The 20,167-nt window shown below is 53.4% G+C and overlaps 2 protein-coding genes across 10 annotated transcripts in view; both read right to left on the bottom strand.

Moving 5' to 3' along the window:
* Positions 1-20,167, bottom strand: part of LOC122363525 (plasminogen receptor (KT)-like) — a 46,907-nt gene that overhangs the window by 19,099 nt on the left and 7,641 nt on the right. Inside the window, exon 2 of one of the 9 annotated variants that reach the window (XM_043332975.1) lies at positions 7,448-11,020. The exons of the other annotated variants lie outside the window; for them this stretch is intronic. Coding sequence (XP_043188910.1) covers positions 7,546-10,767 — 3,222 coding nt within the window. The 5' untranslated portion in view covers positions 10,768-11,020 and the 3' untranslated portion in view covers positions 7,448-7,545. Of the gene's footprint in view, positions 1-7,447; positions 11,021-20,167 lie in introns of those variants that run through there. 9 annotated transcript variants of the gene reach the window in all.
* Positions 3,249-7,116, bottom strand: LOC122370302 (uncharacterized protein K02A2.6-like). The gene is made up of 5 exons (XM_043345810.1): positions 7,002-7,116; positions 6,392-6,568; positions 3,766-5,900; positions 3,464-3,618; positions 3,249-3,342 (listed from the first exon to the last, which is right to left on the bottom strand). Exons 1-5 carry the CDS (start codon positions 7,114-7,116, stop codon positions 3,249-3,251), a joined length of 2,676 nt encoding a protein of 891 aa, XP_043201745.1.

Genomic DNA, 20,167 nt, shown 5'->3' with positions numbered 1-20,167 from the left:
AGCTGATTATCGATTCATCCTAAGTAGACAGGAGTCAACCGTAATACGAGTTACGGGTGAAGTAGACGTACCTAAGGTACATTAAATTATACACAGCAGTACTCTACAAATCTATGTAAAAAATGCAAGCGGTTGCCAATATACCGATGATAGCATACCACCAGCCAGCGCTCAGTGTCCCAGCAAAGAGCATCAGTCCCCTTAGTAAAATGATAGCTGGAGCAGTAACGATAACAGTAGTGTCCTGGTTAAGACGGAATAAGTACACGTCTGGTTATGACGGTACCACAAGTCTGACAGCATGACAGCGACATTGCCCTGTCACTGTGACGGAGGCACCATTTCGCCAGCGCAGCATTTCACCCAGTGACACGTTTATCAATACAGCTGAGGGGACGCGTCCTCCTCGACCCGAGAGCGGAGCTGACAGGCACAGCTGTGCCGATATGAGGGCCGGCGGGGCCGGGGACCCCGTGACACTGTCAGCCGCCTAATGTGCAGAGAATATACAACAGTCGTCTGTCTTTACCAGCAGTCGCTGAGCAATGGCCAACCAGCCCGCGAACCCGGCTAAAATCCTCCGAGACTTTGAATAAAATCTAGAGCGGATAAAAATGCAATTAAGCTATGATTGCAATTTTATCCGCTCTCATTTCAGCATAAATGTAAAGTCTAGGACCGTGAATGTCGTCTGGCATCTAGGAGAAAAACGCTCGCCAGCTACATACAGCCACTCCCGGAAGCTGTTAAATAACCCATATTGTTCATCATGTCGGCTAAGGAGCAATACATGTCAGAAAACGAGGCCACTGGCCATTCGTGTGGTAAGATGAAGGGCGGCTCGGGAATTCTTCCTGGTAATGGGCGCGCGATCAAGATGAAAGAGCACGCCAAAGTGGCATCAAAAGACTGAATCGATGACGCATCTGGACAAACTACCACCAATATCGTATGGATCGTAAATAAAAGTCGAGCACAAATATCAAACGTAGAAATATATCTGCAGGACTCGCTAGTCGCTGGGTTCAAAAGTGAATGTTTCAGAGCCACATCTTAAAGAAAAACAATAATGGAAATACCTACCTAATGGAGAAGTATTTCACCACGCCATTAACCCAATTCCCGACAATGGATCGTTCCTGATCTAGCGGAATATGTAAAATGCAGTGTTCGTTCACGTCATCCATTGCGGAGAAGCTCCTCGGAAATTCAACAGGTGGGTTCCACCTCCTGGCTCCTGCCAATGAACATGACCTGAATTGAGAAACGGCGCTAGCGCACACCAAATATACTCAGTGGACTTCCTTCAACTGAGCAGCCTGCGACACGACGTCCCTCATCACGAGTCATTACAGAAAGAACGCATTTTCATCCGTTGCCTTCATACTTAGGTACTGACAAACCAATCGAAACAGAATGCTCCACTGAAAACACTCGAGCGATGAGCGGCAGCAAAACTTCCCGGCCCTATCCATCAACTGGAATCATTGAATCAGATGAGTGCAGTATCCCGGCAGTGTCGTAGCGACGGTAATGGAGTCTTACCAAACGAGCTCGGGTCACGAAAGGTCGCCGGCTCCCTCATGGTCTGAATAAAACAGGGCGAAACGTGCGGCTGCCGGGTAACAGCGGGACTCAGACTCCATGGATGTGAATCTATCATGATAGCGAGTCTGCCGCGAAACAGCTGTCGCGCATACGTAAAGATTAGGTCCGACATCCCGGTAAGGTCACTGCAGAATGCATGAAGTATCTTACATACGGGAACATGAAACAGGAGCTGAAAGAGTAGTCAGACCAACGAGCAGCCGGACGGACCGTCTACACTAGGTCGATGAGAGGCACCGGGAGCACTTCCTAAGCTGATATATGAAGGACATCTGGATTCACAGCGCTGGAAGAGAAACATTGGGCCAGTGCCCCAGTTATGTAATTGAACTGTTAATTAAACACTGCCAAATACGTCACACACGCCAGCCCACGCTAATACAGATTCACTCACTAGAAGCCTAAAACTTTTACCTATATTCACACAAGCTAATCAAACTGGTCAAAAGTCTATAGAGCCAAGCAGCTTCTTACGAACCATGCTGTAAACTTCAGATACGCTACCCAACTCACAAAACTCCAGTTGGGACATGGCTGAGATAGGACCATTCAGATAAACAGTGTCCCGTTCTGTTCTAGAGACGATCTGTGTATCAGGATGTTGCTAACTGCCCTCCCACCACCGATAAACTGTACACTCGAGGGGCACCGGGCGCGCTCTCAGCAGTCATGTACGCTGCTCATCGTCAGATCTCATGCTTCTGACGACCCAGGCAGCCAGATTAACCACCAAATGGCTGTCATAACCGCGTGACTTGGCCGGCTCAACTACAATAACATCTCGAGTTGGCATCTCTCCCAGCTAATACCGGTATTCGGCATCTTTAATAAAGATTGCATTACAACCACTGCGCAATACGACATGCGTTTGACGCCGCCCGAGACAGAACAGCTAACCACAGACGTGCTGAGCAGTCGATACTTGATAACATCAAAGTTGTAAGCTTCCGTCGTTTCTAGATACCAGGACCAACGTAACTGCGACCCACGCATTCCTAGCTACCAACAGCCCGCAGCAAATGGTCGGGAGATGGAAGCACTTTGCAGAGGAGCCGCTGTTTTGACTGTCATTAGCTCCTATGCGGAGGCTAGGATCGCAAACAACCCACCTATTCCTGGTCAGTGAACCAGCGAGTGGACCGAACTCCGTTATGAATTCCCGTGTCCCTGACGAACAATAACAACCAAATTTCAAAACAACGAAGATTGACTGTGTTTGTGTGCTTGCTTATGGCTTGATGAACCCCAGGGTGCAGACGCCACCAGTACCAGCCGAGAACTGTATTCAGCGAGCGGGGCGGCGGTGGCCCGGGCGGCCACAGCCCAGACTGCATATGATACCGGCGCCGGCTCAGCGGCGGCTCCAGGCTATAGAGCGGGGTGTGACCACAGCAGCCACCACGATACATCTCCCCCTCTTACGCGTGTGCTAATAAGATCTCCTATAGAAAGCTAAGCTGTACTCCAAGCACAAAGCTGGTTTTCTTAAACCCCGAAAATCCGACCGCTGCGAGTTTTACGAGGGCTAACGTGTACAGGGTCGTCAGCGGGCTGCACTGATGGCGGAGCGGGTGCCAGCGGAGACGTCGCCGGCTCAGGCGACGGCGCAGCTGGCGGAAGCTGCTGTGGTGGTGGTGGCGTCACCACCGGGCGTGGTACTGCCACGGATGTCGGCGGCACCACCGGAGGTGGCACTGGTGCTGCCCGTTGCACGGTTCCGTGCTGTGCCGGGACCTGTAACGGAACAGGAGGGATCAGCAGCAGGTGCCGTCGGTTGCGGCGATATTGGCAGCCGCCGAGCTCCACCAGATAGCTGCGTCTGGAGAGCCTTTGCGTGACGATGGCGGGCGCCGACCAGCTGCCCTTTTCTGTCTTGATCCGGACTCTGGCGCCGGGCTGCAGCGGAGGCAGGTTGCGGGCGCCTCGCCTCTGATTGACGGTTGACTCCTGTTTCTTCTTTCTCCGCCCATCGCGAAGTTTGGCGTGCCGCCATGCCTTCTTGGCGGGCTGCTGAGCGACGGGGAGACGGGACTGAAGCTCACGTCCCATCAGGAGGCGGGCTGGGGAGTATCCTGTGGCTTCCACAGCCGTTGTTCGGTAGTTCAGGAGAGCGAGGTGAGGATCTTTTTGGCGAAGTATCCACTTTGCGGTCCTCACGGCCCGTTCAGCTGCTCCGTTGGATGATGGCGTGTGCGGGTCAGTGACGCGATGTGTGAAGCCGTACGACGCTGCGAAGTCGGCGAATGAGCTGGAAGTGAACTGCGTTCCTCCGTCTGTTGTCATCAGATCCGGTATCCCCAGTCTGGAGAACAGGCGCTTCAGCCGCTCGATGACTGCGGTGCTTGTGAGGCTGGGCAGGCGTTGGATTTCCAGATACCTGCTGAAGAGGTCCACAGTCACGAGCCAGTTGCTGTTGTTGAAGTGGAAGATGTCTGCTGCGATGTGAGTCCACGGTCTTGACGGCGTTGGAGTCGTTACCAGTGGCTCAGCGTGCTGGGAGGGCGCGTGCACTTGGCAGAACGCGCAGTGCTCGACGTGGCGCTTCAAGTCGATGCTGATCTTGGGCCACCAGACGGATTCTGCTGCTCGCTGGCGGCACTTGTTGAGCCCGAAGTGACCGTCGTCATGTAGACGGTTGAGCATCTCTTCACGCAGACTAGGCGGTATGATGATGCGGCGGCCGTACATCAGCAGTGTGCCGCTTGTCAGGTAGAGAACGCTGATTTCTCCACGCGCGGCGAAGTAGTCCAGCATGTCGGGGTGCTTTGCTCCCTCCTTCCAGCCAGAGAGAGTCTGCTGAACCACGCGCTGGAGGAGTTCATCTGCCTGTTGGGCCCTGCTGATCTCCACTAGACGCTGCGGTGTGGCGGGCAGGTCATCGAAGACCCTCTTGCAGAAGTTGTGGACGTCTTCCTGTAGCACAGCGCCGATCGCATCGTGCTTCTGAAGTGGGTGACGCGAGAGGAAGTCAGGTACCAGGTGCTGCTTCCCTGGAATGTACACCGCTGTTGCGTTGTAACGCATCAGTCGCATGAGCATGCGCTGACACCTGATTGGCGCATCTACGAGATTTTTCGTGTTGATGAGCGGGATCAGTGGCTTGTGATCCAGCTGTAGGTCGAACGACGGCAGTCCAGACAGGAACACGTGCATCTTCTCGCATGTCCAAGTTGCAGCGAGTAGTTCCTTTTCAATCTGGGCCCACCTCGTCTCTGTGTCCGTCAGACTTCTGCTGCAGAATGCGACGGGCTTGAAGCTGGAACCATGCTTCTGAAGGATGCATCCTCCGATTCCGTAGCTGCTTGCGTCTGCGCTGACCACTGTCTCACGCGCTGGGTCGTAGAACGCCAGGACTGGAGCGGACGTGACGGCTGCTTTCACATCATCCAGTGCTTGCTGCTGCTGAGGCGTCCAGTTCCACGCAGCGTCCTTTTTCAGCAGATCGTTGAGGGGCCTTAGGCGCTCCTGGATGTGCGGGACGAACCTGCAGAGGTAGTTGACCACCCCTAGCAGAGACCGGAGCTCTGTGACGTTCTTTGGCTGCTGGAGCTGCTGTATCGCTTCGAGCTTCTCGTCGTCCACGCCGATGCCATTCTTGCTTATCTTCATGCCAAGAAACTTGACCTCGTCCCTTCGCAACTCGCATTTCGTCTTGTTCAGCTTGAGGCCAGATTCATGGATTCTTCTGATGACGGCTTCGAGACGTGCGTCATGGTTGCTTGCATCTCCAAAAACCAGCGTGTCGTCCATGTAGACGATGACTCCAGGCAGTCCATCCAGCATCTCTTGCATCTTTCGCTGGAAGCACTCCGGAGCCAGTGAGATTCCCATCGGCAGGCGCAGGAACCTCTTCCTGCCGAACGGTGTGATGAACGTAGTCATTTTGGAGCTTGCCTCGTCCAACGGGATCTGGTAGAAGCCAGAAGAAGCGTCTAGCTTGGAGAACAGTGTCGCACCGCCCAGCTTGGACGTCAGGTGCTCCAGGGTCGGGATCGGGAAGATCTCACGCTTTACGGCTTGGTTCAGCTTTTTGTAGTCAACTGTGATCCGGACACCACTGTTCTTCGGGACGGGGACGAGCGCGGATACCCAGTCTGTGGGCTCAGTCTCTGGTACGATGATGCCCTGCTCTTCCATGCTCTTCAGCTCCTCCTCCACTGGCTTCATCAGCGGCAGGGGGACGTGTCTTGCTGTGGAGAGAGCGACCGGGACGGCATCCTCGCGTAGCCGGATGCTGATCGGTGCCGTCTTCATGAGACCTGCTTCTCCGAAGACATCTTCATGCACCTCTCCTGTGAACTGGAGGACACCCAGACGCGAGCACGCCGACCGGGAGAGGAGGTTATCTGCTGAGTCCACTACATAGAACACCTCCGACTCCGCTTTGCTTTTGAACATGATTGTCCCATGCAGCTTTCCTTTTACGGTTAGCACGCCACCGACGCTAGTGAGCGTGCTTGAGGCATGCTCAAGGGAGGGCAGGTTCAGTCGCTGGTAGGTTTTCAAAGACAGAATGCTAACGTCGGCACCAGAATCAACTTTGAACGTGACCTCCTGACCGCAGAGACTGACTGTGATTCTCCACGGCGCGCACGCTTTGTCGATTTCGCCAACGAAAGCATCATGTGGCGCTAACGGCTCGCTTGATTCTGTACGCTCTATCTGTCTGACGCTAGGTGATCGGCAGACGGCTGCGAAGTGATCCATTTTCTGACAGTTGGAACAAACTTTTCCCTTAGCGGGACAGTCCCTCGGTGAAGCATGCCGCTCTCTCCCGCAATACCTGCATGTTGTTGCAGAGTCGATGTGACGCGCTTGCTGTCGTGGTTGCGTGACAGTTGACTGCTGCTGTCGCCCGTGCTGCTGGCGCCGTTGGTGCTGCTGCTGATGGCCACGCTGGCGCTGACGGGCGTGCTGTGGCTGCTGGCGCGGCTGTCCGTACTGCGTCGGTGCTTGAACCCTGTTGACATCAAATGGACCGGAGCTGTCACGTCTGTTTACGATTTCGACGTTACGCATCATAGTAATGACCGTATTCATAGACACTTCTTCCTCGAGCGATTTGAGCTGGATCTTGCGGGACAGCTCCCTGTCGGACATCCCTGATATAAGACGATCCCGGATCCGCTCGTCAGCGTCTGCAAAGCCACAATGCTCGGCGAGAGAGAACAATGCCCTGATATACGATTCGTTGGTCTCGTGTGACCCTTGGCAGCGGAGCTCGAAGTTGTGACGTTCTGCAACGAAGTTCCGTCTCGGAATGAAATACTCGTCTAGCTTGCTCTGTACAAAATCAAAATCTTTGCTTTGCTCAGCAGTTAGCTTAAAAGTTGACACGATATGCTCGGCCTGCGGGCCCATGCTATAGATCAACGCAGCTACTTGTACATCACCGTCCTCCTTGTGAAGTCCCGATGCCAGTCGGTAGCGGATGAAGCGATCACGCCACGCCGGCCACTTTTCAGGAGAGGTGAAGTCAAAGTCTTCTGGTGGATGGAAACCAGGCATCTTGAGTGACGATGCAGCACAGCAGCTACACGAAAATCTTCAATAACGGCTGATAAAAATCACAATAATGAAATGCACGCTTCACAAAAAGGTCACTAACGCTTGCTTATGCTTGCTTGATGAGTGGCACGGCAAGTTCAGAAGGCAGGCTGCGCCATGTTTGTGTGCTTGCTTATGGCTTGATGAACCCCAGGGTGCAGACGCCACCAGTACCAGCCGAGAACTGTATTCAGCGAGCGGGGCGGCGGTGGCCCGGGCGGCCACAGCCCAGACTGCATATGATACCGGCGCCGGCTCAGCGGCGGCTCCAGGCTATAGAGCGGGGTGTGACCACAGCAGCCACCACGATACATCTCCCCCTCTTACGCGACTGCTAATAAGATCTCCTATAGAAAGCTAAGCTGTACTCCAAGCACAAAGCTGGTTTTCTTAAACCCCGAAAATCCGACCGCTGCGAGTTTTACGAGGGCTAACGTGTACAGGGTCGTCAGCGGGCTGCACTGATGGCGGAGCGGGTGCCAGCGGAGACGTCGCCGGCTCAGGCGACGGCGCAGCTGGCGGAAGCTGCTGTGGTGGTGGTGGCGTCACCACCGGGCGTGGTACTGCCACGGATGTCGGCGGCACCACCGGAGGTGGCACTGGTGCTGCCCGTTGCACGGTTCCGTGCTGTGCCGGGACCTGTAACGGAACAGGAGGGATCAGCAGCAGGTGCCGTCGGTTGCGGCGATATTGGCAGCCGCCGAGCTCCACCAGATAGCTGCGTCTGGAGAGCCTTTGCGTGACGATGGCGGGCGCCGACCAGCTGCCCTTTTCTGTCTTGATCCGGACTCTGGCGCCGGGCTGCAGCGGAGGCAGGTTGCGGGCGCCTCGCCTCTGATTGACGGTTGACTCCTGTTTCTTCTTTCTCCGCCCATCGCGAAGTTTGGCGTGCCGCCATGCCTTCTTGGCGGGCTGCTGAGCGACGGGGAGACGGGACTGAAGCTCACGTCCCATCAGGAGGCGGGCTGGGGAGTATCCTGTGGCTTCCACAGCCGTTGTTCGGTAGTTCAGGAGAGCGAGGTGAGGATCTTTTTGGCGAAGTATCCACTTTGCGGTCCTCACGGCCCGTTCAGCTGCTCCGTTGGATGATGGCGTGTGCGGGTCAGTGACGCGATGTGTGAAGCCGTACGACGCTGCGAAGTCGGCGAATGAGCTGGAAGTGAACTGCGTTCCTCCGTCTGTTGTCATCAGATCCGGTATCCCCAGTCTGGAGAACAGGCGCTTCAGCCGCTCGATGACTGCGGTGCTTGTGAGGCTGGGCAGGCGTTGGATTTCCAGATACCTGCTGAAGAGGTCCACAGTCACGAGCCAGTTGCTGTTGTTGAAGTGGAAGATGTCTGCTGCGATGTGAGTCCACGGTCTTGACGGCGTTGGAGTCGTTACCAGTGGCTCAGCGTGCTGGGAGGGCGCGTGCACTTGGCAGAACGCGCAGTGCTCGACGTGGCGCTTCAAGTCGATGCTGATCTTGGGCCACCAGACGGATTCTGCTGCTCGCTGGCGGCACTTGTTGAGCCCGAAGTGACCGTCGTCATGTAGACGGTTGAGCATCTCTTCACGCAGACTAGGCGGTATGATGATGCGGCGGCCGTACATCAGCAGTGTGCCGCTTGTCAGGTAGAGAACGCTGATTTCTCCACGCGCGGCGAAGTAGTCCAGCATGTCGGGGTGCTTTGCTCCCTCCTTCCAGCCAGAGAGAGTCTGCTGAACCACGCGCTGGAGGAGTTCATCTGCCTGTTGGGCCCTGCTGATCTCCACTAGACGCTGCGGTGTGGCGGGCAGGTCATCGAAGACCCTCTTGCAGAAGTTGTGGACGTCTTCCTGTAGCACAGCGCCGATCGCATCGTGCTTCTGAAGTGGGTGACGCGAGAGGAAGTCAGGTACCAGGTGCTGCTTCCCTGGAATGTACACCGCTGTTGCGTTGTAACGCATCAGTCGCATGAGCATGCGCTGACACCTGATTGGCGCATCTACGAGATTTTTCGTGTTGATGAGCGGGATCAGTGGCTTGTGATCCAGCTGTAGGTCGAACGACGGCAGTCCAGACAGGAACACGTGCATCTTCTCGCATGTCCAAGTTGCAGCGAGTAGTTCCTTTTCAATCTGGGCCCACCTCGTCTCTGTGTCCGTCAGACTTCTGCTGCAGAATGCGACGGGCTTGAAGCTGGAACCATGCTTCTGAAGGATGCATCCTCCGATTCCGTAGCTGCTTGCGTCTGCGCTGACCACTGTCTCACGCGCTGGGTCGTAGAACGCCAGGACTGGAGCGGACGTGACGGCTGCTTTCACATCATCCAGTGCTTGCTGCTGCTGAGGCGTCCAGTTCCACGCAGCGTCCTTTTTCAGCAGATCGTTGAGGGGCCTTAGGCGCTCCTGGATGTGCGGGACGAACCTGCAGAGGTAGTTGACCACCCCTAGCAGAGACCGGAGCTCTGTGACGTTCTTTGGCTGCTGGAGCTGCTGTATCGCTTCGAGCTTCTCGTCGTCCACGCCGATGCCATTCTTGCTTATCTTCATGCCAAGAAACTTGACCTCGTCCCTTCGCAACTCGCATTTCGTCTTGTTCAGCTTGAGGCCAGATTCATGGATTCTTCTGATGACGGCTTCGAGACGTGCGTCATGGTTGCTTGCATCTCCAAAAACCAGCGTGTCGTCCATGTAGACGATGACTCCAGGCAGTCCATCCAGCATCTCTTGCATCTTTCGCTGGAAGCACTCCGGAGCCAGTGAGATTCCCATCGGCAGGCGCAGGAACCTCTTCCTGCCGAACGGTGTGATGAACGTAGTCATTTTGGAGCTTGCCTCGTCCAACGGGATCTGGTAGAAGCCAGAAGAAGCGTCTAGCTTGGAGAACAGTGTCGCACCGCCCAGCTTGGACGTCAGGTGCTCCAGGGTCGGGATCGGGAAGATCTCACGCTTTACGGCTTGGTTCAGCTTTTTGTAGTCAACTGTGATCCGGACACCACTGTTCTTCGGGACGGGGACGAGCGCGGATACCCAGTCTGTGGGCTCAGTCTCTGGTACGATGATGCCCTGCTCTTCCATGCTCTTCAGCTCCTCCTCCACTGGCTTCATCAGCGGCAGGGGGACGTGTCTTGCTGTGGAGAGAGCGACCGGGACGGCATCCTCGCGTAGCCGGATGCTGATCGGTGCCGTCTTCATGAGACCTGCTTCTCCGAAGACATCTTCATGCACCTCTCCTGTGAACTGGAGGACACCCAGACGCGAGCACGCCGACCGGGAGAGGAGGTTATCTGCTGAGTCCACTACATAGAACACCTCCGACTCCGCTTTGCTTTTGAACATGATTGTCCCATGCAGCTTTCCTTTTACGGTTAGCACGCCACCGACGCTAGTGAGCGTGCTTGAGGCATGCTCAAGGGAGGGCAGGTTCAGTCGCTGGTAGGTTTTCAAAGACAGAATGCTAACGTCGGCACCAGAATCAACTTTGAACGTGACCTCCTGACCGCAGAGACTGACTGTGATTCTCCACGGCGCGCACGCTTTGTCGATTTCGCCAACGAAAGCATCATGTGGCGCTAACGGCTCGCTTGATTCTGTACGCTCTATCTGTCTGACGCTAGGTGATCGGCAGACGGCTGCGAAGTGATCCATTTTCTGACAGTTGGAACAAACTTTTCCCTTAGCGGGACAGTCCCTCGGTGAAGCATGCCGCTCTCTCCCGCAATACCTGCATGTTGTTGCAGAGTCGATGTGACGCGCTTGCTGTCGTGGTTGCGTGACAGTTGACTGCTGCTGTCGCCCGTGCTGCTGGCGCCGTTGGTGCTGCTGCTGATGGCCACGCTGGCGCTGACGGGCGTGCTGTGGCTGCTGGCGCGGCTGTCCGTACTGCGTCGGTGCTTGAACCCTGTTGACATCAAATGGACCGGAGCTGTCACGTCTGTTTACGATTTCGACGTTACGCATCATAGTAATGACCGTATTCATAGACACTTCTTCCTCGAGCGATTTGAGCTGGATCTTGCGGGACAGCTCCCTGTCGGACATCCCTGATATAAGACGATCCCGGATCCGCTCGTCAGCGTCTGCAAAGCCACAATGCTCGGCGAGAGAGAACAATGCCCTGATATACGATTCGTTGGTCTCGTGTGACCCTTGGCAGCGGAGCTCGAAGTTGTGACGTTCTGCAACGAAGTTCCGTCTCGGAATGAAATACTCGTCTAGCTTGCTCTGTACAAAATCAAAATCTTTGCTTTGCTCAGCAGTTAGCTTAAAAGTTGACACGATATGCTCGGCCTGCGGGCCCATGCTATAGATCAACGCAGCTACTTGTACATCACCGTCCTCCTTGTGAAGTCCCGATGCCAGTCGGTAGCGGATGAAGCGATCACGCCACGCCGGCCACTTTTCAGGAGAGGTGAAGTCAAAGTCTTCTGGTGGATGGAAACCAGGCATCTTGAGTGACGATGCAGCACAGCAGCTACACGAAAATCTTCAATAACGGCTGATAAAAATCACAATAATGAAATGCACGCTTCACAAAAAGGTCACTAACGCTTGCTTATGCTTGCTTGATGAGTGGCACGGCAAGTTCAGAAGGCAGGCTGCGCCATGTTTGTGTGCTTGCTTATGGCTTGATGAACCCCAGGGTGCAGACGCCACCAGTACCAGCCGAGAACTGTATTCAGCGAGCGGGGCGGCGGTGGCCCGGGCGGCCACAGCCCAGACTGCATATGATACCGGCGCCGGCTCAGCGGCGGCTCCAGGCTATAGAGCGGGGTGTGACCACAGCAGCCACCACGATACAGACTGCATTGGTATGGTTCGTCGTATGTTTATTGTTTAATTTAGAGGACGACTGGGCGACAGCGAGGTCTCGCAATGAGGAATTTATGCCAACAGTACATCGCTGGAAATAAATCACAGAAAGCAGAGGGACTGGGACATATGGCGCAAAGAACACCGTCAGACCATTTTGAACAAAACATTTGTCAAAGCCGTCTGACTTCGTCCTTTATTGGATTTCCCCGCAGACGATAAACAATTTCAGTCGTATAGAGTAGGATATATTCTAAATAAGTGAAGCTCTATAACTTTTTACGTGCGAGCTCACAAACAAAGCTGTAACCGCAAGATAAGGAAAAATTTCCGCGATCCGCCCTGCTATGGTTCTCATCTGAACTGCGCGGAACGAAAAGTTTGAGCAGGCGATTCAGTCGTGTCCATAAAATCCAACCGGCGCCGAAGTCGATATCGTATTTCAGTTGGCCACCTAACTTATCGGGACGAGTTTGTAACGGATTTATCGAGTTGAGTTTTTTGTTCGTGGCCGAGTTTTCTATAGAATTACGATTGAGGATGCTGACAACTTGGATTTGCAGCCAACAATAAAGATCAAACTTCCAGGTACAATCTCAATAAGAATACGAGAATCACAAGAGTCGTGAGCCGCTTTTGATTATTTTCTTTTAGCTCCAATGCGACTTTTCGTTTGAAAGCGCGTAATAAAATCACGGGCGTCGGGCAGAAATCAGATTGAAGATGGCAGAATTGACAGACCGAAACAGATTGGGAAGTGTAGTGAAGTCAGGCAAATCAGGTCTCAACTTAGATCAAAATCAAACAGAAAAGCACATGTAAAAAAAAAAGTTCCAAATGAAGTTGAATAACTACCTATATACCGATTTCACATCGCGGAGAAAGGAACATTTGTAGGAGGTGCTTCTCTTCTAAGCGAGCTCAGAAAACTAATGCTTGCGTTGTTTCGTTTCTGTATGTTTCCAGGCAGGCGCGCACACAGGATTTTTGAATGGGGGGGGGGGGGGGGGGCACGACCTTCGAACTGGGCCCCCCATGCCGAAGGCCCCCCCCCCAAAAAAAAAACGGCCCACGGGGCTATATTTCGGTTGGTTTGAAGCTTGAGCAATTGGTTTGTCAATGCATGGTAGGTAAAACAATTATTTCGGTACCAGCTTAATTTTCAAAACATATATATTTTTACGCTAGCATGTTTTTTTTAGCATGTTTTTTTCGCGGACCCCGGGCCCGCGAGTCACCCGGTGGCCCGGGGTCAGCTCAGGCAAGGATGTATCCAGGACCTTTCGATGGGCGGAGGAAGGCACGGTGGGTCCAGTCTCACTGGCAGACGGGTCTCTTTAAAACGGTCTTTGCATGAGAAAATGTGGAAAATCGGCAAGCAAAAGTATCATTTATGTCCGAGCAGTGTGCCTAATGTACACTAATGCCTAATTTACATGGTATTTTACGATCGAGCGAAGCGAGCGAGCTCCTCAGAGTCACCGGTGTGTGGCGCGCTCAGAGGTGCCAGTGAAAGGCCGTCAGATGCGCTGGTGTTGGGTCCTCACAGGCGCCGTTGCGGGGTCTTAGGGCTTAGAGACACTGGTGGGGCCATCATTGGCATGTGTGTGGCCCTGCAAAATGGCCTGCAAGTGGAAAGTGGCCCGTCATAGGCTGGCAGGGACACTCGGAGGCTGGTAAGAGGCCCTCAGAGTCACTGGTACGTGGCCCTCAGAGGCGTCGGTGTGGGGACTCTCAGAGCCGCCGATGTAGGCCCGATGCGCTGGTGGGGGTCCCTTGGAGGTGGGGCGAGGGGCCTCGCAGTTGCCGTTGTGGGTGCCTTTAGAAACACTGGTGTGTCTATCACAGACGGATGTGGAGCCATAGCAGCCAATCCCTCGTTGGCCGTTACTAGGGCCCTGAGCGGCCGGCGAGGTCTCTCAGAAACCGGCATTGGGCCTTTATGAAGATAATTGTGGCTACATAGGAGCCAATAACGTGCCCCAACAAGCCCTGTGGTGTCCTTCCGAGTTGAAGTGCGGCCAGCGCGAACCCTCTGCTACCAACTGGCGCCGCAGGGCCCCTCGGTTTTGAAGGAACCCTAAACCCGAGAACGGGCACGTACCCCCTCGCTCCCTTGCTATGTCACTGAATCCAAGTGATTAGGGGCCCTTTAGGTAATCAGGGGCGTTTCAGATGACCAGGGGTTTTCAATTGTTCAGGGGCCCACCAGGTAACCATGGGCCCCTCTGGTAACCAGGCGTTAAGTAACGAGGAACCCCATCAATAACCAGGGCCCCTCAGTAAATGGGGGCCACTCAGGTAAGTGTAGGAGTCCCGCAGAAGGGCCGGCAAGGTTTCTCAGGTCCGTTTTTTGACAAGGCTCTTATTGACTCAGGTGCGAGCCCTTTGCCATCAGCAGGGGGCCCTTTCAAGCCTTTTGAGGGCCGTTTAAAGTCTCTTGAGTTCCCATTGAGGCCTTCTAAGGGCCCTTTGAGCAGTCGAGGGGCCTTTGAGGCCTTTTGAGGGCCTCTTGACGTCAGCTGAAGACCGTTGGACGCCAGCTGAGGATCGTGTTTTTGGGCCTTCTGATGGCCATTAGACGCCAATGGATGACCCTCTGACACCAACTGGGGCCCTCTGACACCAGCTAAGGGCACTTTAAGTTTGACGCTAGCTCAGGGCCCTCTGGCATTAGCTGGGGGGCCCTCTGACGCTAGCTCAAGGCCCTTTGACGCTCTTTAAAGGTAGTGTGCCACCTTTGAAAGATTTCCCGTTTTATTTTTCCTAGGATAAGAAGCTTCTGTTTTTACCTAATATCGCAAAAAAATCAAAAATGGGCCTGGAATAGTGCCTTTTTCGCCTAAAAGTTTATCGGTTTTTAGATATGTATAACAACTGTAGTGGGCTCACCTGCAAACAGGCGTCGGGCAACAATCGCGAATGCGGCGCACTTGTGACAATAAGCAAAGGTCATTATAGTGTTACGACCATACGACGTACGGGAATGAGTTATCAGCTGTCTAATCGTAGACAACACAATGTCGAGCCTTAAACTGTAAGCCTGTATTGGTATTGTTTCTTAAATTTGGCTGTCGAACATTAATTTGTGGTTTGAAATATGATTTTATGTAAAATAATTGATATGAAACAGCCGTCTCTTAAGTTATGACCCCATTACACCACACGCAAGTGGCAGAAATGACAATGATCAGCTGACGCATTTTTCTTGGCCGAAGTCAGAGCGCGCGGCCCGACGCACCACGCGTATTTGGAAATTCCGACCTCGACGAGCATCAGAAGCCACCTAACAGGCGTGTTCGAAACCGCAGGAGATGATGATGAACGGGTTTATCGAAACTTGATTGGATGAGCCTATCGGTAATAGCGATTTTAGTGTGTGCATTTATTGTTCATAGTGGTGTGAAATGTGGTTGGGGTACGACCGACAACCCGTCGGGGCGAATTTCGCACTGGGGTACTCAAAATTTGAAGAATTTAAGACGTTTCTATAAGTTTTGAAGGTATGGATAAGTTCTAAAAATCCGGTTCTCCTTATCCGGGTCATTAACTCCATATGGTCCAAGAAAGCTGGCACACTACCTTTAAGGCCTTCTGAGGGCCCTTGAGGTCTTCTAAGGGCCCCTTGAGGTTTTCTAAGGGCCCTTGAGGCTTTTTGAGGGCCGCTTGACGCCAGCTGAGGACCGTTTGAGACCTTCTGATGGCCATTTGGCGCCAGCTGGGGGCCATCTGGCACCAGCTGGGGGCCCTCTGTCACCAGCAAAGGACTCTTTAGAGCCTTCGGAGAGCCGTTCGACGCAAGGGCATGGCCCTCTGACGCCAGCTCAGGGACCTTTGACACCCTTTAAGGCCTTCTGACGTCCGTTTGACGTTAGCTGAGGGCCCTTTGAGGCTATCTGAGGGCCCTTTAAGGCCATCTGAGAGTCCTTTGAGGTCATCTGAGGGCTCCTTAAGGCCATCTGAGGGCTCCTTAAGGCCATCTGAGGGCCCTTTGACACCATCTAAGGGCCCTTTGACACCAGATGAGGGTCCTATGACGCTAACTGAGGGCCCTTCGAGGCCATCTGAGGGCCTTTTGAGACCATCTGAGGGCCCTTTAAGGCCATTTGAGGGCCCTTTGTACACGGTCTTCGGTGGTCTAAGGATTAGTTAGAGGCCCATTTGAGGCGGCCTTCGGCCGCCTCAAATGGGCCCCTTCCTTCGAGTTGGGCCCCCCAACTCGAATGGGGGGGGGGGGGCACGGGCCCGTGTGCCCCCCCCCCCTTGTGTGCGCCCTTGTTTCCAGGTCGTAAGATCTCCCTAGATCTAAGATCTAAGATCAGCAGAAGTCATGTCAGTAGAACCCGCAAAGGGCGCAGTTTGCGCAATGGGCCCGGCCGTGTGCTCTGCCAGCATTGATCACTGATCAGCTCTGTGGCGCGCTGATTGTTGACGCTGGTCTGTGTCGGTTAGATGGCCCTGACGGGTGACGACAGAGGCAATACGGAGTGCCACAGCGGCGACACTGTCCCGCTAACAGCAGTGATAGGAGCCTCTCGGTTTGGGCCGGGGCGATCCCTTCCGTTCCCAATAAGTGGGCAATGGACACCCGTAAAAGGAATAAACCATCAGATTGATCGTAATGCGAAGAATTACGATAAAAAAAATTATTTTTTTTTCAATTACGATGAAAGAATATTTGAATGAAGACTAAAAATTGTTTGTTATTTTACCGACACATCGAGCCAAGACTAACAAAGGAAAGCTACGAAAATGATGCTATCTATGTTCGGCAGGAGGCTCACTCAATCACTCACTCATTCATTCATTCATTCATTCATTCATTCATTCATTCATTCATTCATTCATTCATTCATTCATTCATTCATTCAATCATTCATTCATTCATTCATTCATTCATTCATTCATGCATTGCATTCATTCATTTACTCACTCACTTACTCACTCACTCACTCACTCACTCACTCACTCACTCACTCACTCACTCACTCACTCACTCACTCACTCAATCACTCACTCAGTCCTTTCTTCTTTCCGTCCCTCCACACTTCCTCCCTTTCTATTTACTTTGCTGCTTATTTCTTTCTTTTCTTTCATCATATCCGTCTTTTTCTCGCTTCTTTCTCCTCGTATCATCTTACACCATTACCAAATTGGCTAAGTGGCAATTCATTTACGGTAATGAAAGGCACCTTTGGGTAGCTCCGGATATCCAGTTTCTGGCTCTCTGCCGCCTTTGTGCCTGCTTTCTGCACACATACAGCAAATATAGCGCCACACCGATGGCGACACCGACAGGCCAACACTGGAACGACGAGCCACCGACTGACAAACGAGACTCGGCTCCGGCAGCATACAAAAACATACGGCACAACAGAGCGGCGCTAACAACGTTCGCCGACAGACAGAAGGGACGCCGAGCCAAGACAACGAGCGGGCTCAGCCGAGCATGGAGCCAAACAGACTCCAGCGCGATCGAGGGGAAAGGAACACAAAAGTCAAATAAAATGAGGAGATGTGTTCCGGGTCAACAACGCTAACAAACTGAGCGAAGTTGAAAATTCGAAAAATAAACGCAATCGCTAGACGACGCATCGCTTTGATTTTTGATAATGTTGCATAACCGTCTGCTAACTTGGAGTTGCATGAAGCTTTGGAATTAATTTCGTAGGTCACACGATCCCTGACGTTTGAATGTTACAATCACTTAACAAGTGGCACAAATCTGGTCAGAGCAGCAAAACGTTAAATAGTTAGTGTTACTCCAGTCATCCCAACAGCTGGGCTTAGTCAGAAAACAGCGCGGCACTTCAGTGACGTGCCGTTTTTACCGACCCACCTGCCCTTGTGGCCCAGATAAGCGGAGCACCTGTGAGCCGACACGGCGGGAGCGGGGAGGCAGAGGGAGAGAGGGAGGGCGAGAGTGAGGGAGAGTGGGAGGGTCATGGCCGAAGTTCTGCAGACTAGCGGCGCGGTGCCGTCGCCGCCGGGCGCCGGCTGTCGGTACCAGGTGGGAACCGGGCCGGGGTCGGGGACGGAGCGGTGCGGCGCGGCGGTCCCACTCAGTCCCCTCGCTCCCACTTTGCCTCGCTCTGTCCCCTCAGCCATCCCTCGGTCCCACTCGGTCTTCCTCAGTCCCTCCCCCGTCAGTCCCTCCTCATCCTTCCACTCTGTCCCACTCTGCCCCGGCCCCACTCCACCCCACCTCTGTTCCACTCAGCCTCCCCCTAGGTCTCACTCTGTCCCACTCAGCCATCGCCGGTGGCTATATAGTGGTCGGCCGATAGTACAGGCATGGTACCGGTTCGGCAGGCCCACTCTGCCTCCCCCACCCCCACTCCACTCCGTCCCACTCGCCCCCCGGTCCCACTCTGCCCCCCCCCCCCCCCCCGGTCCCACTCTGCCACCGCCGACGGCTAGAGTGGTCGGCCGATGGTGGAGCTAAGTACCGGTTCGGCCCACCCACTCCACCGGTCGGTAACGACCAGCCCAGCTCGTCCTGCAGGCTACAGCGACCCTGAGCTGCGCGCAACGACGGTGTGATACTGATCGAGCCCTCGGCGACCCAATCCCGACACAGCCGCCTAGCCAACAATACTGGTCGTCTTTACACTCACACAGTGAGCAGTGAGCACAGCGAGACAGCCCAGTCGACACAGCCGACACAATACTGGCCGCCTTTACACTCATACAGAGGGCACGGCGGGAGAGCAATAAACACGACCCAGCTTGCATTCAAAACAGCAGCAGCACTGCAAACGGCCACACTAGCACCAGGCCACCGGGTCATGGATAGGTCAACCGAAACCGAACAGCGATTGTGCGCTTACACCATCCTCGCGTATTGGAAAAATGATAAGCTCAACAATAGCTTAGTTTGCGTACCTAGCCTGGAAATCTTTTCCCATGGTGCACCCATAACAAATGCCTTATTCTTCCTCTCCTCCAATCTCATCGCGCCCAAGAAACCCGGCCACACAATACCCTTTCTTTCCAGGGATAATATGGCAGAAAACCGTAAACTGGGGCGCGAAGTATCGACACGACGGTTTTCGTGCCATTTATCAGCCGTGAGCTCCCAATTCTTTACGTCTTTTTGAAGAAGAGCCCGCGGCAGCTATGGATTACCTCATAAATAAGTCGATCGTTCATTTCGAGCAATCACTGACTGATGGCAGGGGTGCCGTGTGGAGAAGCGAGACTGTATAGTTTCCAAACATTGGGACAGGCGACGATTGGGTCACGATCAATACCGATCAGCGATCGCGTCAGGGCTGATGGGCAGCGGGGCGATACCAGAGTGACGCCCCGGCCCATCGGGAACGAACGCAGACCCAGGTGTAGCGATAGCGCCCGCATCTCCCCGGGAAAACTTGGCGGCGGTATCTTCTAATCAGCATCTTCGATGATGCTGGGGCATTCCACGTCAAATCGAACAAAAATCGGCTGTTTTGCACCTTACCATCAGCGATTTCATTATAAATTTGTGAGCGAGTTCCTGTGTGGCCCCGGACATTGCATTGATGTTTTTTGCACATTCTAACCACAGGTCTTCTAAATATAGGGCATCAAATTTTTACAAAATGCTGCATCTTTATATTTTTGAACGACCATAACTTTGGTTGTACTTGTTTGATTTGAATGAAATAACCCTTACTGTTTAGGTAATTTCTTAAGCATTTGTTTAGAATTGCACCTACTTAAATATATGACCTTGAAATTTGCTTAACTCTGTTCTTAAGCACAAATATCGAAATAGCAAAAAACACGTCACCTTCGATTTGGCTCATTTTCATATATTTTATTGCCTACCATATTCTTAACAACCTGTGAAAAAATTAGAGTGGGCCATTCATAAGTTTTGAAGAAAATTGCACACATGCAAACGTATGTTAGCACGCGCAGTGGAGGAGGAAGAGCGAATTTCGCCCACCCCTCCTGTTTTTCGCCAATATCTCATAAGATGCAAAATTAATTATGGCTACCTGTCAAGAATTGAATTGGACATCTCATCGTGCAAGCAATAAGAAAATCGGTTCACAACTGTTCTAGTAATAGCGGTGTAAAGTGAACATCCTGTCGCCGCAGCGACGCGGCGACTCGGCAGCCGGCGCCGACCGCTACGCGCCGCCTGAATTGTAGACTGTGCCGGGACGGAACGGAACGGTTCCGTCTTTACATCGCGCTCCCTACCGCTGATTACGTTCGATTCGCGTCCAATTTTGTGAGAAGACTA

This window comes from Amphibalanus amphitrite, unplaced genomic scaffold, assembly GCF_019059575.1.
Source record: "Amphibalanus amphitrite isolate SeventyFive unplaced genomic scaffold, NRLGWU_Aamphi_draft 000003F_arrow, whole genome shotgun sequence".
In the NCBI taxonomy this organism is placed as follows: Eukaryota; Metazoa; Arthropoda; class Thecostraca; order Balanomorpha; family Balanidae; genus Amphibalanus; species Amphibalanus amphitrite.
This window is presented reverse-complemented; position numbering and strand designations above follow the sequence as displayed.